The sequence below is a fragment of the Mercenaria mercenaria genome, chromosome 16 (assembly GCF_021730395.1).
Source record: "Mercenaria mercenaria strain notata chromosome 16, MADL_Memer_1, whole genome shotgun sequence".
NCBI lineage: Eukaryota > Metazoa > Mollusca > Bivalvia > Venerida > Veneridae > Mercenaria > Mercenaria mercenaria.
The window spans coordinates 51975165-51996239 of record NC_069376.1 but is presented as its reverse complement, the minus strand read 5'-3'; the positions used below and the strand labels follow the sequence as shown (position 1 = coordinate 51996239).

Here is a 21075-nt window from a genome sequence, read left to right as displayed (position 1 = left end):
CACCTGGGCAAGAAATTCCATTGTTTTGGTCACAGTAATTTCATAGGGATAAGAACTGTCAAATTAACTGCACGGATGTGCAGGCTGATCATGATCTGCACTGGTCGCAAAGGCAGAATCAATCGTGTCCAGCATGATATGGGTAAAAAGTAATTCAAACAAAAAGTAATCTTCTTAACATATTTAAAGATGTTACAACCAGATAAAATCTGAGATAATATTACCTCCAACTTGTGTTTTATTTTTCACTAAATTCACACCCGCCCCATATGCTGCATGTCCACTGTAAACATTCACACAAAAGCATAAATTAAAACTTCATCTATTTTGGGCATTTTCTTGCACATTCACATTTACCATCAAGTACAATAACTGCATTTTGGTCTTTTTTGCTTTATCAAATTTTGGCAGTTATCCATACTGTGAAATAGCATCTTATAAAGTATGATTCTGTTCAATGAAATGACTTCTTTCCATACCTTTAAAATTATGGATGTAATTGATGAAAAAACTCCTGAACATTGCTTTAAATTTCTATTGCTAGCTATAAAAGATCATTCTCAAACTATTTCTTAAAGAGCTTCACCTATCTGAGCCCGTTTGCAAACAAAAAGAGAAGTGGCAAATTTTGGTATGTCGGTTGAGGGCTATAAAAATGCATCATTTGAGCCGTGCCATGGGAAAACCAACATAGTGGGTGTGCGACCAGCATGGATCCAGACCAGCCTGCGCATCCGCGCAGTCTGGTCAGGATCCATGCTGTTCGCTAATAGTTTCTCCAATTCCAATAGGCTTTAAAAGCGAACAGCATGGAGCCTGACAGACTATCAGCGCTGATATGCGCAAGCTATCTGGCTCCTATGCTGAGGTTCGCAAACGCATATTTGGTTTTCGTTATGGGCATAAATGCATCATTTATTTCCTGATTTGGGTTTAGTGTCATTTCTAGACAATATTTCAGTTATGTTACAAGCAAACTATCAGTAAGAAAATTATAAAACTATCATTTTTTCTCTGTTCATTCAGATATGACAAAATAAACAAAACTTACCCTTTAGCACATTTTAGACCAGGGTTATCTACAAGAAACATTGGTAGATAATGCATGAAGTCATGCGGTGATGGTCGACCAGAAACCTGCGGCTGGAATGGGCAGGCACTGCAGTTATCAGAGGCTGAAATAACAATCAACATGTAGGTTACAGGTCGTCTCTATTCTAAAATTTGATAACCCACCAACTCATCTCAAGAAACAAGAATTAATAGAGCCTGAACTAAAGGGACACATCTTATTAATTACATCTATACTTTTTAAATTTAGAACATATTGGTAAATTTAGTACTTATAAATGTAGCAAAACAATGTGACTAATCAGTTTTAAGCAATATCTATTTCTGGAAACACTTGTGTGGTCAGTAAAATATGTAAGACTTGTCAAAACTGTAAGTTATACTGAAGAGCTGTAAAAGTTCCGAGTCATGTTGAAGAAGCTGTTAAAATTGATTTGTGTTGAAAATGTGTCAAAATATTGTGAGTTGTGTTGAAAAGCTGTTAAAATTTATGTAAACTGAAACAGAAAGAAATTAGCCAAGTTCTAACAACTTCAACTGTAATGATTTTTCATCATATTTTCAAGCGTGTGTCGCTGGCAATCAATCACTTGCCCCTCACCTCCTGGACCAAGATCTGCATCGTTTGCTTTGTGACAAAGCCATCCAGTTGGTTTGAGAAAATTCCAGGGTGCCTGCCTTTGCATAAAATAATGCCAGATGGAGCAGGATATCTGGTGTCTTCCCCCAGATTCAACTGGAAAGTTGACATATGACCTAATTTATTTCAATGCGACTTAAACCTGACAACAACCACAACACCTACTGCTACTTACATGTTGCTGGGCAGAATGAACCATTTTCATACACTCTACAACATGGTGGATTTCCTGCTGAATTTATCCAATCAAAATAATCATCAATCCAGGAAGAGGCTGGTTGGGCTATGGTGGAACTATAAACAGACAAATTGAAAACAAACATAGTACACAAGTATCAATCCAAAGAAATGAGGTCAATTAAGCCATAGCTGAATTTTAATTAGGAATGAAAAAAAAACCTGGTCAAGTCATACAGTGTACAGAATGAGAGAAAATTCTTTAAAAGACTTTAAAATGTGTACAAATATGAATTATGCAATATCTTAAATACTGCTATTCTACAAAAACAAAGCAAACAAATGCAAGCTTTTTGTTATAGCATTGTTTATAATTTATAAAATATAGAAGATCAGCATGATAAAAGCACAATCAAATTGTTTATAAACTATGTTTCAAAGTGTAATACTGGACAAACTGTGCAAAGACTGATCAAGCTGATTCAAGAAAACAAACAAACAAACAAACAAGAGCTGTCAGAGGACAGCAAAACTCGACTATTCAACAGCCTTGTCAAATGAATGAATATGAGTCCAAAAAGGGGCATAATTTTTTCAAAAATGCAAAACAGACTTATGACACCTAAGCAATGCTAGTCAGATCATCACCTTGAATAAGTGTGTGATGTTTCAATCCATTTTCATCAATGGATACTTTGATACGGGATTACATAAAAAAACTCAACCAAAAATTGCAAAGTTAAAAAAAAGGAGGCATGATTGTATAAAAAAGAAAAATATAGTGTAAGTCAGTTTATCACAGTGAATACGAGTGTGAAGTTTCAATCCATTCACAAAAGTGGTTACTGAAATACCAGCTTACAAACAAATACTTAACCAAATAGTGATGCCACCGCCAACCCACAGGTAAGCCCAATAGCTCTACCCATTCTTCCAATAGTCAAGCTAATGAACCGATTTATCAAAAGGTAGTACATTTTATACTTACTAATTAGCAAGCTGCGACTGTCTGAACACTTGACCAATGAGCGAATCTTGTGGACAGCCCTTTCCTCCGCACAATGCGTTCTGGCCTGCTTTACTAAGATAATTATGTCCTGCAGGCACAACAAAGTAAACTGGAGCTCCAACAGAAAGGTAGGCTGACAAATTATGGAAATAGTCAAGAACATAGGAATCCTGAAAAGATAAACAATTAAATACTACTGTTAATATAACTATTGTAAGGAGTAAAATTAATAGCACTTTGGCCAAATTTATTACCATGAACAAGACACACTTTTTTCTTGAGTATGATTTGTTTTTTGTTTATTTGTTTTCGGTTTAACGCCATTTTTCAATGGTATTTCAGTCAGTTAACCCAACCAGTGTTCCTGGATTCTATACCAGTACAAACCCATTCTCCGCAAGTAACTGCCAACTTCCTCACATGAATCAGAGGTGGTGGACAAATGATTTCAGACACAATGTCTTTAATCAAATTGTTACGGAGAACATACACCCCACCCAGGGATCGAACTCCTAACCCTGTGATCCTAGATCTGAGCTCTCCCTACTGAGCTAAGCCAGTGGGCTTCTTGACAATGAATCAAGAGTATTTTAATTGAAATGCAACTGTGAGATATTCTATGTCACACATCTTGTCTCACACCAGTTAAAGACTTCTTCACTTTACATCATCTTTATAGTTTGACTTCTGGGGTCTTCCTCCACCTTCAAATCTGGAAAGTCACTTTATGAACTGAATTCTGTCGGTGCAACGTTAAACCCAACAAAAACAAAAAAAAAATCATTATTTACATCTTATTTATGCATAACCTGACTAAGTTTACCATACAGTGTCAGATAGTCAAGGTATTTGAGAAATCAACAGTTCACACTTGTTCGTCTACTATAACTAGAGCTATCACTAAAGGTGATGAATGTACCCCCAACATGCACTGACACAGTACATTGCAATTTGACGTACACAAGACTGCATAATTATGTGGACTGTATGTATATAGACTGTATGTATACAGTATAGTAACAAAAAACAAAGTCCCATAACTATGCAGAATATTTATCTAAAAGAATGTAACATGCACCATGCACAACTAGGGTTGGTACTGATCACTTGTGTGAAGTTTCATTAAATTGTGTGTAAGGGTTTGGTAGATTAGGCACGCACAAGATTGCATATGCAGACTGTATGTACATAGTATGTTAACAAGAAACAAAGTCCCATAACTCTGCAATTTTTGTCGCTGAAAGAACCTAACATGACCCATGCACAACTACTGTTGTTACTGATCACTTGTGTGAAGTTTCATTAAATTGTGTCAAGGGGATGAGGAGAGATGGTGCGCACAAGATTGTGTCTATGTATATGGTATAGTAACAAAAAAACAAAGTCCCATAACTCTGCAAATTTTTTTTCTGAAAGAACCTAACATGCCCCATGCACAACTACTGTTGTTACTGATCACTTGTGTGAAGTTTCATTAAACTGTGTCAAGGGGATGAGGAGAGATGGTGCGCACAAGATTGTGTCTATGTATATAGTATAGTAACAAAAAAACAAAGTCCCATAACTCTGCAAATTTTTTTTCTAAAAGAACCTACCATGTCCCATGCACAACTACTGTTGGTACTGATCACTTGTGTGAAGTTTCATTAAATTCTGTCAAGGGGATAAGGAGAGATGGTGCGCACAAGATTGCGTCTACAGACAGACGGACAGACGGCCAGACAGACAGATGGACAGACAACCTGAAACCAGTATACCCCCCCTTACAACTTTGTTATCGGGGGGTACAATAATGTAAATGAAGAATTGCCCGGAAGTTCATGTTATACTTACCTTTGGCATAGAGAGTGCCTGATCCAGTCCTATTGTCAAATGACAGGCAAATGCTACACTAGCCAAAAACCAACCAACAAATGTAACAATCTGAAATGTACACAAAACATATATGTATCTGAAAGTTCCATATATTTAATATTTTTTAAAAGAAATTAAGATCTTCACTGGAATGTTAAAAGCAAACTAGAGATGCTTTTGAGAAAAGCGCATGTCTCCCACAACTGCAACATTGAAAAATGTCTAGTTTCTCTCGATGGCTTTGATGAATGGACCCCATTGAAAAATGTCTAGTTTTTCTCGATGGCTTTGATGAATGGACCCAATCAGTAATTCAAGGGCCATAATTCAAAAGTGCCTGGGCGGATTTGGCTAGTTATCGAACTTGGCCGAGGTCTTATGGTCAAACACATTTTGTTCAAGTTTGGTGAAAATCAGATGAGAAATGTTCGACTTAAAGAGTGCGGACAAGCTTTGTGACAGACACACACACACACACACAGACAGACTGGAGTAAATCAATATGTCTCCCACACCACTGTGTGGTGGGAGACATTAGAATAATTGATATATATTTTAGTTGGAAAAGAAGGGTATCACGCTCACAGACACTGGTTTCATAGAACATGTTCTTACCATTTGGCCACTAATTATACCTCTGATAATTTAACATAATTAAAGTATAAAAAGGTAGTAGATTCCATTGATAACTTATTTAAAATATTTTTATTTACTTACCACAATAGGTCTGACCCAGTCACAAAGGACAGCATGAGAATAGTAATTTTTGACGAGCCAGTAGAGATAGCCTTCTTGTTTCTCCTGTTTTTCCTTCTTGCGTATACTTATACAGCAGCATATATCAAAATGGTTCGCCTGAAAATGAAACAATGGTTCATCTTACAATAAAACAGGTACAATTGTTCACCTCATAATGGAATCATAGGATAAAGAAGCAGATGTTTCACTTAAAAATAAAACAATGTAACATGTTCATACAGGTCTTACATGAATAAATTCAAAGACTTATCAAGCTCCTTTTTCAATGACATAACTGTGGTAATTTTTCAATCTTTTCTACATGAGCTTACATAGCTTGAATGCAGCTTGTTTGAAAATATTCTGCAAGAATCCAAAAGCAATTTAATTTACTTCTAAATTCACAAACTTTTCCACAGACATATTCTTTGCATTTACAAGGCCCTTTCAAGGACGTTCATAAAAAAATTCAAGGAATGTTCAAGGTTACCTCTTGTCTTCTAGCATCTATCGTCATGAGGCTGACGAAGCATGTGATTTGTAGAATAAAGTCAAAGAAGACGGCCATGGCAGCATACAGGGCAAACTCTCTAACGGCTGGCATGTCAGTCCACGCACCTAGACAAAAATTTGCAAGTGTTATTATGTCGGTAACACACACCAAGAAACAAATTTAGGTACACTTGAACCCATCTGAAGCAAAAGGCCTTTAGACAAAAGTTTAATTTGAAGGTTTCTTACTCAAGTGGGGATGTTTTAAATGGAACAAACTTACTCCATACGTAGACTAAATTGTTCCGTTTTACAAATTTCTACTTTCCAGAGAGTCCTATTTCAGAGGAGTTCCTCATTTTCTACTTGAAAAACACAAATTTTCAGTTGAATACACTTTCCAACATTTAGCTTTTTTATGTACCTTGTCCTCTGGGTTCACAACCTATTGGTATGGTATTGTTCCATATGTGTCAACAACTCTCCATTAGGTACTTTCTTAGGCACTGCTCATGCAGTCAAATCTTCATTTTGGTATAGGAGCCCTTAAACTTTCGTTTGTTGGGCTTTATATCACATTGGCACAATTATGCATCATGTGGTGACTTTCTAGCTTTTGATGGTGGAGGGAGACCCAATATGCCCCGCCAGGCATTATTTCTATCATGTAATGTATTTTTGTGAAACTGGTCAGTATAAAACTGATAAACATGGAAACTTTGTGAATACATATACTCAGTTTCCTAACCTTTTCAAAATTCACTTTGATGAAAAAGTGAAAAATTTTGTCAATTGACCTATTGATGTAAAACAGCCTGGAAACTAATGAGTCGGCAGATAGGGTTATTCTATTTTAGAAGATAATTAATACTGCAAAATAAATACAAGTAGTTACCAAGAAAGAATGCTATAGACTCGGAGAAACTCGTTAGAAGCATGCTGGGTCCCACAATTCCAAGAACACGTCCAACTTGATCCTCCAGTGTCTCGCCTGTCTTGCGTTCATCTCTCTATAAAATACAATTAATACTCATTTACTATGAAAATTTCATTCAAAGAAACAGTACTGATATATCTTCCAATCATACAAGTCAATCAGGTCTCTAGTACCTTATGGTTTCTGTCTATAAAATATGCTTTAATAGTACCAATAAAGTAAGGATTACTTTACCTAAAATATTAACATGTGTATAGAAGTATATTCACTTATCCTTTATTACTACATAATAAACAAGAGCTGTCAGTGGACAGCGTGCTCGACTATTCTCAGTACTTGATAGTATAATATAAGCAATGAGTAAAACTTTAACATTACAGTAAGCATATTCTAAGTCGAAAAGGGGCCATAATTCAGTCAAAATGCTTGATAGAGTTGCCTCCTCCTTTTTACAGACTGGGGTCATGTTGGTAGACAAGTATGCAAAATATGAAAGCAATAACTCAATGGACTTTGAAAATATTTGGGGTGGTATGCAAACTTTAACATTTATTCCAAGTCGAAAAGGGGCCATAATTCAGTCAAAATGCTTGATAGAGTTGCCTCCTCCTTTTTACAGACTGGGGTCATGATGGTAAACAAGTATGCAAAATATGAAAGCAATATCTCAATGGACTTTGAAAATATTTGGGGTGGTACGCAAACTTTAACATTTGTTCTAAGTCGAAAAGGGGCCATAATTCAGTCAAAATGCTTGATAGAGTTGCCTCCTCCTCTTTCCAGACTGGGGTCATGATGGTAAACAAGTATGCAAAATATGAAAGCAATATCTCAATGGACTTTGAAAATATTTGGGGTGGTACACAAACTTTAACATTTGTGTGACGCTCACGACGGGGCGAGTAGGATAGCTCCCCTATTCTTCGAATAGTTGAGCTAAAAACTGCTGTACTTCAATCAAATTTCTTACACTAGCTTTGAAACAGAGGACCTTATACGAGATTTTTTTCATTCTGAATTTACTGAATCAGTTCTATGTGGAAAGGAACAAATGTTAGATTGTTTTTTTATCAAATATAATATTTTTATGCTGAAACATTGAAATATATACTTTCTTTACCTATCACAAACATAGTAAATTCAAATAAGAACAATGTCAAAGTGTTACCTCATTAGTGTAAAACCAAAACCATTACTTTAATTTCACTCCTATAATATAAATGTTATCAGTATGTCCTTCAGTAGAATTTGTAAACTGTAAACAATTTGTGTTTTCTATAATCACAATGTATGAGTAGCATTTTCCCCCACTGACCTGGTAAGTCTGCACAAGTATAAAGATGTTGTCTACGCCGACAGCCAGCACAAGGAACGGTACAACCTCTATAATAATCAAGGTCATTGGAACTCCACAGTAACTATAGAAACCAACGGATGAAGCCACAGATAATAAAACTATTGTTACACCGCTCAGTCCCAATGTCACTTTTGAATCAATCTGTGAAAATAAGTCGAAAGTTTCAAGTTATAGTAAGTACTGTATTGTAAAGTACTGCAAGATATGAACAAGAGGGCGACAATAGCACTATATTGCTCACCTGACACAACATGGGTACATTATTTCTCTACCTAATGATATATTAAAGCTATGTTAGTTTCAGCCAAGAAGATTTTTTAAAGATTTTCCTACATTCGTCTATGCAAAACAAGTGACACATGGGTGTTGACAATTTAAACATTTGCAGAGAACAAGTAAGTGCTGATATTTAAGGCAGGGATGCTAGGTTATAAACAAAATATCTTAATAATGGGGGAAAAAAACACACACAAATTATTGCTGAAAGGCATAAGACCCCATAAACTGCACACCTTATATAGGCTAAGGGTTAGGATGAGATTAAAGAAGGTGCCCTTGCCAGTGACCTAAACCTTTAGTCACTCTTCCCTGCAACACACCTTATGCTTAACATTCGTGTAATTTCACTGGAGTTCCTTCAAGGCCAGATAAACTAGCAAATGTTTAAACAGGTATACAAAATGAGTCAAACAATAAATGTGAAATAATGCAGTACATACGAGGATTGTGTCAAGGCCATGGAACTGACCCAGTGCTATGGTTATGTATCCAAACATGATTAAGTAACTCAGTACAATAGTCCACACATCTGATCTACTCTCACGGTCCAGTTCATCTTGAATTGATCTCTGAAATATCACAAAAATACTTGAACATATTAATGATGCAAATGCTGATGAAAATTTTCAAGTTTCAACATGTTTAAACAAGAGGACCATGATGGTCCTGAATCGCTCACCTCTTCCCACATGACCCAGTTTTGAGTATGACGTCGTTTTTTCTATTATTTGACATAGTGACCTAGTTTTTCAGCTCATGTGACCCAGTTTTGAACTTGACCTAGATATTATCAAGATAAAAATTCTGACCAATTTTCAAGAAGATCCATTGAAAAATATGGTCTCTAGAGAGGTCACAAGGTTTTTCTATTATTTGACCTATTGACCTAGTTTTCGAAGGTACGTGACCCTGTTTTGAATTTTACCTAGATATCATCAAGGTGAATATTCTCACTAATTTTCATGAAGATCTCATGAAAAATATGGCCTCTAGAGAGGTCACAAGGTTTTTCTATTTTTATACCTACTGGCCTAGTTTTTGACCGCACATGACCCAGTCTGGAAACTGACCTAGATATCATCAAGGTGAACATTCAGATCAATTTTCATGAAGATCCATTGAAAAATATGGCCTCTAGAGAAGTCAAAAGATTTTAATAATTTTATACCTACTGACCTAGTTTTTGACCCCAGTTGACCCAGTTTCAAATCTGACCTAGATATCATCAAGATGAACATTCAGACCAAACTTTCATACAGATCCCATGAAAAGTATGGCCTCTAGAGAGGTCACAAGGTTTTTCTATTATTTGACCTACTGACCTAGTTTTTTAAGGCACGTGACCCAGTTTCAAACTTCACCTAGATATCATCAAGGTAACATTCTGACCAATTTATATGGAGATCCATTCACAAGTATGGCCTCTAGAGAGGTCACAAGGTTTTTCTATTTTTAGACCTACTGACCTAGTTTTTGACCGCACATGACCCTATTTCGAACTTGACCTAGATATCATCAAGATGAATATTCAGACCAACTTTCATACAGATCCCATGAAAAATATGGCCTCTAGAGAGGTCAAAAGGTTTTTCTATTATTTGACCTACTGACCTAGTTTTTGATGGCACGTGACCCACTTTTAAAACTGACCTAGATATCATCAAGATGAACATTCAGACCAACTTTCATACAGATCCCATGAAAAATATGGCCTCTAGAGAGGTCACAAGGTTTTTCTATTATTTGACCTACTGACCTAGTTTTTGAAGGCACGTGACCCACTTTCGAACTTGACCTAGATATCATCAAGGTGAACATTCTGACCAATTTTCATGAAGATCTCATGAAATATATGGCCTCTAGAGAGGTCACAAGGTTTTTCTATTTTTAGACCTACTGACCTAGTTTTTGATCGCACGTGACCCAGTTTCAAACTTGACCTAGATATCATCAAGATGAACATTCAGACCAACTTTCATACAGATCCCATGAAAAATGTGGCCTTTAGAGAGGTCACAAGGTTTTTCTATTATTTGACCTACTGACCTAGTTTTTGAAGGCACGTGACCCCGTTTCGAACTTGACCTAGATATTATCAAGATGAACGTTCTGACTAATTTTCATGAAGATCTTGTGAAATATATGGCCTCTAGAGAGGTCACAAGGTTTTTCTATTTTTAGACATACTGACCTAGTTTTTGTTGGCACGTGACCCAGTTTCGAACTTGACCTAGATATCATCAAGGTGAACATTCTGACCAATTTTCATGAAGATCTTGTGAAATATATGGCCTCTAGAGAGGTCACAAGGTTTTTCTATTTTTAGACCTACTGACCTAGTTTTTGAAGGCACGTGACCCAGTTTCGAACTTGACCTAGATATCATCAAGATGAACATTCTGACCAACTTTCATAAAGATCCCATGAAAAATGTGACCTCTAGAGTGGTCACAAGCAAAAGTTTACGGACGGACGGACGACGGACGACGGACACCGCGCGATCAAAAAAGCTCACCTTGTCACTTTGTGACAGGTGAGCTAAAAAAATAGCTAAATCTAATGTAACATTACTATCTATCTATAGAGTTATCATTCTTATTTACCATAATAATGTGCATGGAAAATGACTTTTGCATAGAGAGAACTGTTTAAAAATCGACCATTTATGGGTACTGTGATCAAAATTAGCCCCTTACGTCCCTTAGCACTGGATTAAATTGTTAATTATTATAAAATATGACTGTTGGACTCCATGAGCCTAAATGATTAGATATAACAACAACAAACTCCAGTCATATTATGTGGGGTCTTCTTACTGCTTAAAGACTGATGTTATTAAAGTTAATCAAATCTTTGAAAGGCATCCTAATGAAGTCTTACCTCAGCGGAGAAGGAAATAGTCATATTTGGATTTTTGTAGTTTTTGATAAACTTGATAAACTCCGCCTCCCATGCCTCAGCCTTCCTGTTATCCTCTTCATTCACATGATTATTGACAACAAAAGTGATAACAAATGCTGTTGCATTTTGATAGTTCAGTTCTGAAAATAGCAGAATTATATATCAATATCACTTTCCTTCCGGCTCCATTGTTTTCATTCTTCTGAACAGTCAATAACTGTGTCTCAATTCATAATGTCTAGAATAACTTTTCCTAAAATGCACACCTCAAGTACCTTCTAACTGCAATGTTTTAATTCTTCTGAACAGTCAATAATTATGTCTAAATTCATAATGTCTAGAATAACTTTTCCTAAAATGCACATCTCACATAACCTATACAAGGCGAGTCTAGTGAGAGTGACCCCTGAATACAACAGCTGTATAAAAGGGTTACTACACCGTACCTTGATCTGAACTGTTGTATTTGGCTCAAGTGGATTTTACCAGTCCAGGTCACATAAGGTAACTGCATCATTGCAACATACCCATTTTTTACATTGTATATACCTCTACCTATTATCTAATTTCATCTAAGCCAACACTGACCATAATTTTTGGCAAATATTACAAAATATTCATCTGAAACTTTATGATGCATAGAATATTAAGACATCATCATTACATCATATCTGACATCACAACTAAAACAATCTGTTATTTTTTCCATATCAGTTGGCAGTTAAATATGGAGTTTTGTATTCGCTGATGACATACAAGCTGTATTTTAGGCAGACAAGTTATAGGTATACAATAATAGGGAAATGCATTCAGACTGTGTACTATGGCATGATTATACTGTTTACTAGATAGGTTTTTTATGCAATACTGTAAAACATTTGCCAAAAGAGCCAGTTAACTTAAATACATTTTACGAACAAGTCTATGCTAAAGTGTACCTATGAACAGAAACATCCTGGCTTTTAAAAGTACAAGTCTAATTTCAAAGAAAATGTTTATAGTGTATTTTAAATTGTGAATAAATACCACCTCAAAATAAATATCACTTTTTGGCTGTCCAAGACTGGTCTTTATATAAAGGTTTGTCTGTATTTTAACTTAATGAATATAGGCCACCTGCACATAAAAACAACTTCGAACTCTCCCAAGTCTGGTCTTTAAACACAGGTGTGGCTGTATCATATTAGAGAACGTACCATCATATCCTCCGAGAACAACCCAAGGGAACGCCGGACCACCATAGGCACCAAGACAGGTCATTTCTAGATCAGTTGTGTCCGACACTGATGCTGGGGCTCTGTAATATAATATATTGTGTTAAAATAGCAGATGGTTTTGGTCACAAGTTATTGCACAAGTAAATTAGGTGCCATTTTCAATGGTATTTCAGTTATGTAAATGGCAGATAGTTAACATAAAATGGTGTTCTTGGATTCTGCACCCATACTAACCCATTCTCTTCAAGTAACTGCCAACTGCTCCAAATCAATCTGAGGTGGAGGATGAAATTACTTCAGACAAATGTTTTTTATCACAAAGAACATATGCCTTGCCAAGGAATCAAATTCACAGCCCAAAGACAAAATTCTGCACTCTCCCATCTGAGTTAAGTGGGTAGGCAAATTAAATTTCTGTCCTTAATTGTTTAAAACTATTGGTATTTTTCAGCTTTACCGACAGAAAAAAATACCCTGTATACCCAACCTTTGGCTTTATTTTTGACTGCCTGCTCCACCAAATCAGTAACAGGGTTTTTCTTAAAGCGCAGCTTTGTATTGCAAGATCCAGATGTGCATGTAAGTTATACATCATTTTAAAGTTCTTCAGAGGTGAGACAACTTTTAAAATATCAATCAATTTGACAGGCAAAAATGTATTTTACAAGTGCAAAATCCTAGCTGCTGATAAGATCTGAAGTTTTTTTTTTTTATAGTTTTACAAAACTTGTATTTATAAAGAAATGTTGTTTAAATGTTAAGTAAATGTTTTACAACAATCCAACAACAAATATGGTGGGAAAAGAACTTGAACCACAGAGAAAAAGTTGCTTTGGTAGGCAATGAAACTTACTGAGCACATTTTAAAAAGTGGTCAAGATAGTCTGCCATAATAAAAATTCCCCATTTGTCGTAAGCTACTTTATCAAGGTTTGTACGATTGTTCTGCCAGAACTGTAGCACACTTTCTATTGTGCAGTTGTTGTTGTCCGGACTGAGGGGTTTAAAGCAGATGTCTTCAAGTCCTACAGTTCCATTGTCAAACTTAGCTCTTAGCTGCTCCACTTCTGTCTGTAGATCTAGAACCTACAAAGATAAATAGCTATGTGTTAAAGAAATCGCTACCCATTGCTATTTACTATCAAAGATCTATGACATAAAACATATCTGAAACTACAGCAAAATCTCATTAAATCTCACAAAATCTCACAACAACTAAAGGAGACCATCTTTACCAAAAATAACACAATCTTTGCATTTTACAAAATAAGACTGGTTTAAAATACCTAATTTTGAAAGAAAATGCACCCGCTATAGCTGCTTCTGGTATTATAATTGAGCCGTGCCATGAGAAAACCAACATAGTGGGTTTGCGACCAGCATGGATCCAGAACAGCCTGCGCATCCGCGCAGTCTGGTCAGGATCTATGCTGTTCGCTAACAGTTTCTCTAATTCCAAAAGGCTTTGAAAGCGAACAGCATGGATCCTGACCAGACTGTGCGGATGCACAGGCTGGTCTGGATCCATGCTGGTCGCAAACCCACTATGTTGGTTTTCTCATGGCACGGCTCACATGTTTTTATCTTCCTGTGTAGTACATATCTAAGGTTTCCAAACAAACCAAGTATTAACAAATAACATCATTCAGTGTATTTCATGCATGCAGGACAGGATTTTCCTGTGCTAGAAAAACTGGTCTTACACCCCGGAGTGTAAGATGACTCGCATGCTATAATTTATGAATGAATGCATAAATCCATACCTCACCATGATAAAATTGTGCCTAAAAGAAAAACATGCTTTTTAATTTATTTCTTACATCCTCTGAAGAATATGGCATGCAAGAAAAAGCAGAGCCTTGTTACCACCTAAACAGTTACCCTCAAGCCAGATATTTCCCTCCGCAACTTCAACCAGTGCAAGAATCTTATAATACAGTCAAACCTGTGCTTAAAGACTCCTCTAAAAATAGGTCACACCTATAAAACCTGCTTACTATGTTACTGGTTTCTCTTTAACCACAAGATAGTGTAAAATTTAGGTTAGCTGAGATACCGTCTGTCAACAAATACCATCTTTTTTCACTTCCAAATGGTAATCTCTAAAGACTGGTTTGACAGTACTTATATAACATTATAAAACCAGTTCCCACTTCTTTTATCATTGTGCATAATACATAGGAATTATTTTCATTCATTGGTGACTAATTTTTTTTAACTTTAAGATTGCCACAATATCCTTGAAATCAATGTTCAATAAGCAACTTCACTTCCAACAAATTTTCTCTTTTAAAATGTTAGATACACCAATGCATGTCCCTATGACTTGGTTGTTTTGACTGAAACATGGAAATTTTATGCTGATAAAACTGAACACTTTTACAGTATACATTTTATGTTAAATTTTGAGGATGCTGAAATTTTCCACTCCACTGGTGACAAAATAGCTTTAAACCTGAAATATTGCCTCCTAAAGAAAGAGACATACCTGGTGCATAAATTCTTTATCAAACATGGAGCTGAACTTTATTGTACTGACAGATGGTGGCGGGTACTGGTGTATGACTGGTGTCTTGTCTGGCCGTGTGATTATCAACTGCTCTGTCCGATAAAATGGTCTAAAATATACAGAAAACATGAGAAATACTGTCTAATTTATCTAATTTCTTTGAAAACTTTTACATGTAACTTTCCATTACATGTATTACTAGAATGATGTGTACCTGTATTTGTGAATCCTTAATATGGCAAGCAAGTCCTGACAAAAAGGTCACTCAAATCTTTTTCCATCCAAAGAAATGATAATTATTGTTATTGCAAAATACTAGTATATTCTGGAACAAATTCAAATGTTACACTTATTCTAAAAACTACAATATCAACAGCTGAAGGCATGGCCGTAAAACTTCTTGCTACTTCTGCAATTTTTCAAATTCAATGAACAGATAATTTTTTTTGTTTTTGTTTTAGATTCAATGTCGTTGTCATTTTTCAATAATATTTCAAGTAGTAATGTAACAGCAGGCAGTAAACCTAAACAGTGTTCCTGGATTCTGTACCAGTAAAAACCTGTTCTCCGCAAGTAACTGCCAACTTCCCCACATGAATCAGAGGTGGAGAACGAATGATATCAGACTCAAATGTTGAACAGATAAAAGTGTATATTTATCTTATCTTCACATTAATGTCTCCATGAAATCTATCTACAGATATAGGATGATAAGCTGGAAAATTATAGTACATGTGATAGTCGTACAGAGACTATTTTACATAAAACAAGAGCTGTCTGATGACAGTGCACTCGACTTTTCTCAGTGCTTGACTCTGAATTAGAGCTTTGCCAGTTAAAACTTTATAAAACTTAACCAAAAAATTCTAAGTTAAAAAGGGCATAACTCTGTCAAAATTCAAACCAGAGTTATGGGGATTATATCTCCTGGTGTAGACTTCGATAGTAAATAACTATTTTAAGTTTCAAGTCAATAGCTTTGATAATAACACAGATATCTGACTTTATCAAAAACTTGAACCAACGGTTTGGACCAATTTCTTTTTACAATGTATAACAAGATTACACACTGATTTTTCTAAAATTTAGATTTTAATGATTTTTTTTACAGTCAGATTTTAATGATTTTTTTACAGTCAAACTATCTTAAAATACACTACAATTATTGAAATCTAAAATGAACTTGTATTTAGATACAGGTTTTTTCTTAAGATTATTACTATTAATAGTATTTGCTTTGTTAAATCTGCCAAATTAATGTCCTGAAACTATATGTTAAGAATGCACTTACCCAAAGTGTTTATCGAAGTACGCTTTCTGTGTTCTAGCAGTACTTTCAGGTGAAGACCAAAGTTTGACAGGATCAGTTGTTACGTCATAACGAGCTATTCCTCCAGCAAGGGAACCGAAAATTATTATTGTTACTAATAAGACAATCAGTGGATATCTGGCGCATAATCTTCCCCATGATGTAAAACCAGCCTTTAAAAGTTCCTCTACGCGTAACCCCAGTTTTTCTAGAGTTCCTATTTCAGCTGGTGACACTTGTCGATTTAAAAGATTCTGATGACTTCCAGCATTGGAGCAGTTTTCAAAATTGTAAGTACTCTCTTTACCAATACCAAGTGAGTCCTTCTTCAGTATACTGAAGCAGATGACATATGTTCCAAAGAAAATTACAAAGGCTATAAATACACATCCAACAATGAACGAGGCACCATCTATTCCAAGAATTGTGAACGGTTTTGCCTTTGGCGGAGGTGGCGGGACAGCGGCACAGCTGGACTGGCAGTCCTGACAAGAACAAGCATCGCTGACATTCGCATACGTCAAGTTACAACGTAAATTTGTGTAATTCAATGGATACATAGTTTCATGTGTGTAAGGATTCACCAAAGTAGCGTTTGTATAGTTATAATTGATAGGGAAAGGAGCTCTCCCATTTCCAGTATTTCCCATGTATGACAGCCAAATCTTTGGATCACAGTCTTCTGCCTTCCGGCCACAAAACACTGACATAGCTTTGTCATTAGCGCTTGGCATCTGTACATCTTTACACGACTCGTACAATGTATTGGCATACTCATCTGTCATGACATAATTTACTGCTGGAATACCACCGCCTGTACAAGGACCGTGTGCTGGATCACCTGTGAACAATATCAATCAGTTTTTTAATCTAAACACAGAGCCCTACTTTTAATTTCCAGTGTCATAAATTATAAACAAAACCAAAATATTTCTTAAGGTACGTGTTTGTAATTTCTGAGAGGGAGTAAAAAATTTTCCTGATTTGTACTTTAAACCACAAGACAGAAAGCTTGCCTGTTTGTAGAAATTAAGACATATACTTCATCTTTAAAATTCATTTTATTTACCCTTACCCTGCTAAATTTCTATAATGAGCTAGTCTATATTTCAATTTGGACAGTGCCGTTAACCGTTAAAGGGGTCCTTACGTTAAAAATACTGACTGAATGGCGATAAGTGCAAATCTTGATCAAACTGCACTAATTTGCAGGCTGACAATGATGTACACTGGTCGCAAAGGCAGAATCAATCATGTCCAACGTTATAAGTGTTAACTATAAAATCTGAAATTCTATACTGATGAAATTAAATAATTTTGCAGTACACAAGTCTTGCAAATCACAGTACCAGTAACATGGTTCATACACATTCTTTCAGACAAAATTCCCTGACATTTCCCTGACTTTTCCCTGACATGAAAGCATTTTTCCCTGACTTTTTGGTTCGGTACGATACAAACCAAGTCACCTAGTATGACTTTTGTTATCTTAAAATGTGCACATTTAGTGGTTCAATTTTAAATGAAAAATAGAATGTTGGCCTCCACCACCCCTACAGCCAACCCTTACCTCCTTTTTTGACAAACATTTACATTGTTTAATATTTTGTTTGTTTATTCCAAATCAACTGGATATGGAGCTGGTGATTATACAAAACACATTGGCAAGCAAAATGACATATATTATCATGCATTAAAAAGTAATCAAATACACTGTTTCAAACAAACAAATGTTTTTATGTTATGACCAATAGACAATAAAGCAATTACTTTTGGAAACCTGAACATATTAGCCAAATCGAACTGTTTTTCTGAACATAGCTTTACTAAATTACATTAAAATGGAATTGTCATTCTGATTACCAATTAAAAAGAGTAACATCTATAGGATATATACCATGCAAAACACCTTGGTAGCAAAAGCATGTCTTTAAGGTATTGTAGATAATATTATGTTCAATTTTATATATCGCACATAAAATAAGCCCTGCATAAGTGACAGTAATGTCTGTTGTGCTGATTGCATTTTGAATGTGTGACATTAGAGTGCCGAGTGTTTCAGCTGAGTAAAACATGTTTATGGCACCACTACATTTTCATAAGGAATGTATAATGTCATATATTCTTTGGTCTTTTTTTCCAGCACAGGCTGAACCGAAAGATAGTGTCTGTAGTGCCGGCTAAGGATGCATGACACCTTATTTTGCTTTATTTTTGTTTCCTAGTCAATTAATACTTTAAAAATATATGAAACTCACTGCCTTAGGACTGCTACTTTAAATATTAATTTCAATACTTTAAATATATGCAGATCGCTGTAGGTAAACCCCCACCTTTATAATTTTATAAATTTTGAATGTTATATTGAATACTGAATTGATAGAACTGTTAATTCTGAATTAATTACATATTGTAACATTATCGGATTGTGGTGGTATTTGATGCTTTAGAATGGTTGTGCTAAATTATTGTATTAAACTATTTCAGTATCTAGTCGGAATTAACCAAAATGTTCTTATACAGTTGGACACAGCTAGTTGTGTTTGCATTTTCATGTGGAATATTTGAATGGCACTTTTCTGCGTGCTAGTTCATTCATTTCATTATTACAACTTGATGTTGCACGACTCATAGGTACAGTGGTGAAGAGCACATACTTTATGTGTCAAGCCGCCCTATACATAAGCATATAATTTAAAATTATGCTTTAATTGTTGTAAGTGTGATAGCTTTCATGAAAAAGGAAATATTTGAAGAAACTGCCTTAACCTTTACAAATTGTTGCCTAACCAGATCAGAAAATTCCCTGACATTTTCCTGACATTTTCCAAATTTCAAAATTTCCCTGACATTTTGTAAAATTCCCTGACAATTCCCTGACCTTGAAAAAAAAAATTTTTCCCTGACTTTTCCCTGACGCATATGAACCCTGAGTAAGTTTTTGTTTATACGTACCACCAGGACAACTGGCATTCATGTTTGCATATAGAAACTTGCTCTGTACAGGGCTACACGTCATCTGACATATCTGGTTAAGGAAGTTACTGTAACAAGCTGGGCACCGTTGCAGTAACTGATCTGGTAGAGCTAAATTTCCTTCAACTGCTTTTAATTGTGCCAAATCACAACAAGTTCTTGTGTTCTTGTCACCTGTGGTCAAATAAATACACATGTAAATACTTACACCTAAACATATGCTCTTATAAACCTGACATTTGTTTCTTACAGATCAAATTCAACCAATCTTAATGTACCTTTTCTCGGTAAAAATTCTCCATCTATCTTTACAGTTCAATGTTTTGTCTTTACTAGAAGAGGAAAATATATATAATGTTTTTCATATACAGTCAAATCTGTTCGTAAGACCACATGTAAATAGAAATGACTTAAAGACCAATGGATTCATTTCCAGTTGAAACATTTATAGCATTTTTGGACCATATACTGATCTTTATACTCGGATTTGACTGAATATCTATGTCGCAATTATTTACCTTTGTAAAACTGTGGGCAGTACCGTTTCAAAATTCTAAGACCTTCAGGGTCAGTCAGAAATGGAGAGTTTCTGGTCTTGTTTGTCACTGGACAATTTAACGCCCCCTGGTTCCAGCCGGTACCACACTGACCGTACCATACACAATGTCCGTCCAGCTCCTCCTCATCCTCAACTGTTACACTGTAACCTGGGTCAGACTCGTCTTCAGGGGGGATAACTTCATCCAACTGTCTTGCAACCTGAAGGAAATATGTAAATATGTATACTGTGAAACTGACTTCTTCTATTCCTTTTACCCTTTAAGTTATGAAACAGGAACTAATTTCAAACAGACAAATAAAATTCCCATTCAATTTATCATTTCATGTTCAAAATTGCAAATCCTTATTAAATTGAAGTTTTGTCAAAATATGAAATTATTCTACAAAATTACATGATTTTTAAGTATACAACCGGACATTCACCTGATCATGTGGTGCGAATGTTAGCGTCATGTTTGAATTCGAGTAAGATTTCAAATATTTTACAAATGCATTTTCCCAGGCCTGCACATCCTGCCCTGGTGTGTTCTTCAGGATATATGTGATGACAAAAGATGTTGCATTCTGGTAGTTTGTACCTTAAATACAATCATTCAACTGATTAAGGTATGCATGTGTATAATAAAAAAAAAAAAACACCAAGAATAATGCCTTCAGATTTTGTCATTTTACACAAAAAGTTCAAAAAATTTCTGTTCTACATACATATAGACATTACTCCGATATCCTGATAAATCTATAACAAGACTAAAATTCAAATTAAAAAAAATCTGGTGTCTGCAAATGCTTAAATTTACAATGAAAAATACCCTATCGAAATCATTACTCGATGATAAATTAAATTTAAAGTAGATAAAAAATATTTAACATTAAAGAAGTTCCTACTACTGCTATGAAAACAAGAGCTGTCGAAGGACAGCAACGCTCGACTATTCAACAGCTTTGTCAATTGAATGAATACAAAAGTCGATAAAAGGGGCATAATTTTGTAAAAATGGGAAAAAGGATTATGGAACCTTCACAGAGCTTATCAGCTCATAAAGTGAAC

The 21075-nt window shown here is 35.4% G+C and overlaps 1 protein-coding gene across 1 annotated transcript in view; it reads right to left on the bottom strand.

Annotated features, from left to right (window-relative positions):
- The window catches only part of LOC123540402 (NPC intracellular cholesterol transporter 1-like), a 48906-nt gene that overhangs the window by 7086 nt on the left and 20745 nt on the right, over nt 1-21075 (bottom strand). The window contains exons 8-25 of the mRNA XM_053527072.1: nt 20451-20605; nt 19985-20225; nt 19446-19640; nt 16473-17331; nt 15161-15290; nt 13526-13758; nt 12652-12752; nt 11435-11595; nt 8995-9123; nt 8234-8416; nt 6877-6991; nt 5980-6107; nt 5469-5606; nt 4731-4820; nt 2877-3067; nt 1887-2005; nt 1052-1175; nt 225-283 (exon numbers count right to left, since the gene is read on the bottom strand). Coding sequence (XP_053383047.1) covers nt 225-283; nt 1052-1175; nt 1887-2005; nt 2877-3067; nt 4731-4820; nt 5469-5606; nt 5980-6107; nt 6877-6991; nt 8234-8416; nt 8995-9123; nt 11435-11595; nt 12652-12752; nt 13526-13758; nt 15161-15290; nt 16473-17331; nt 19446-19640; nt 19985-20225; nt 20451-20605 — 3351 coding nt within the window. The remainder of the gene's footprint in view (nt 1-224; nt 284-1051; nt 1176-1886; nt 2006-2876; nt 3068-4730; nt 4821-5468; nt 5607-5979; nt 6108-6876; nt 6992-8233; nt 8417-8994; nt 9124-11434; nt 11596-12651; nt 12753-13525; nt 13759-15160; nt 15291-16472; nt 17332-19445; nt 19641-19984; nt 20226-20450; nt 20606-21075) is intronic.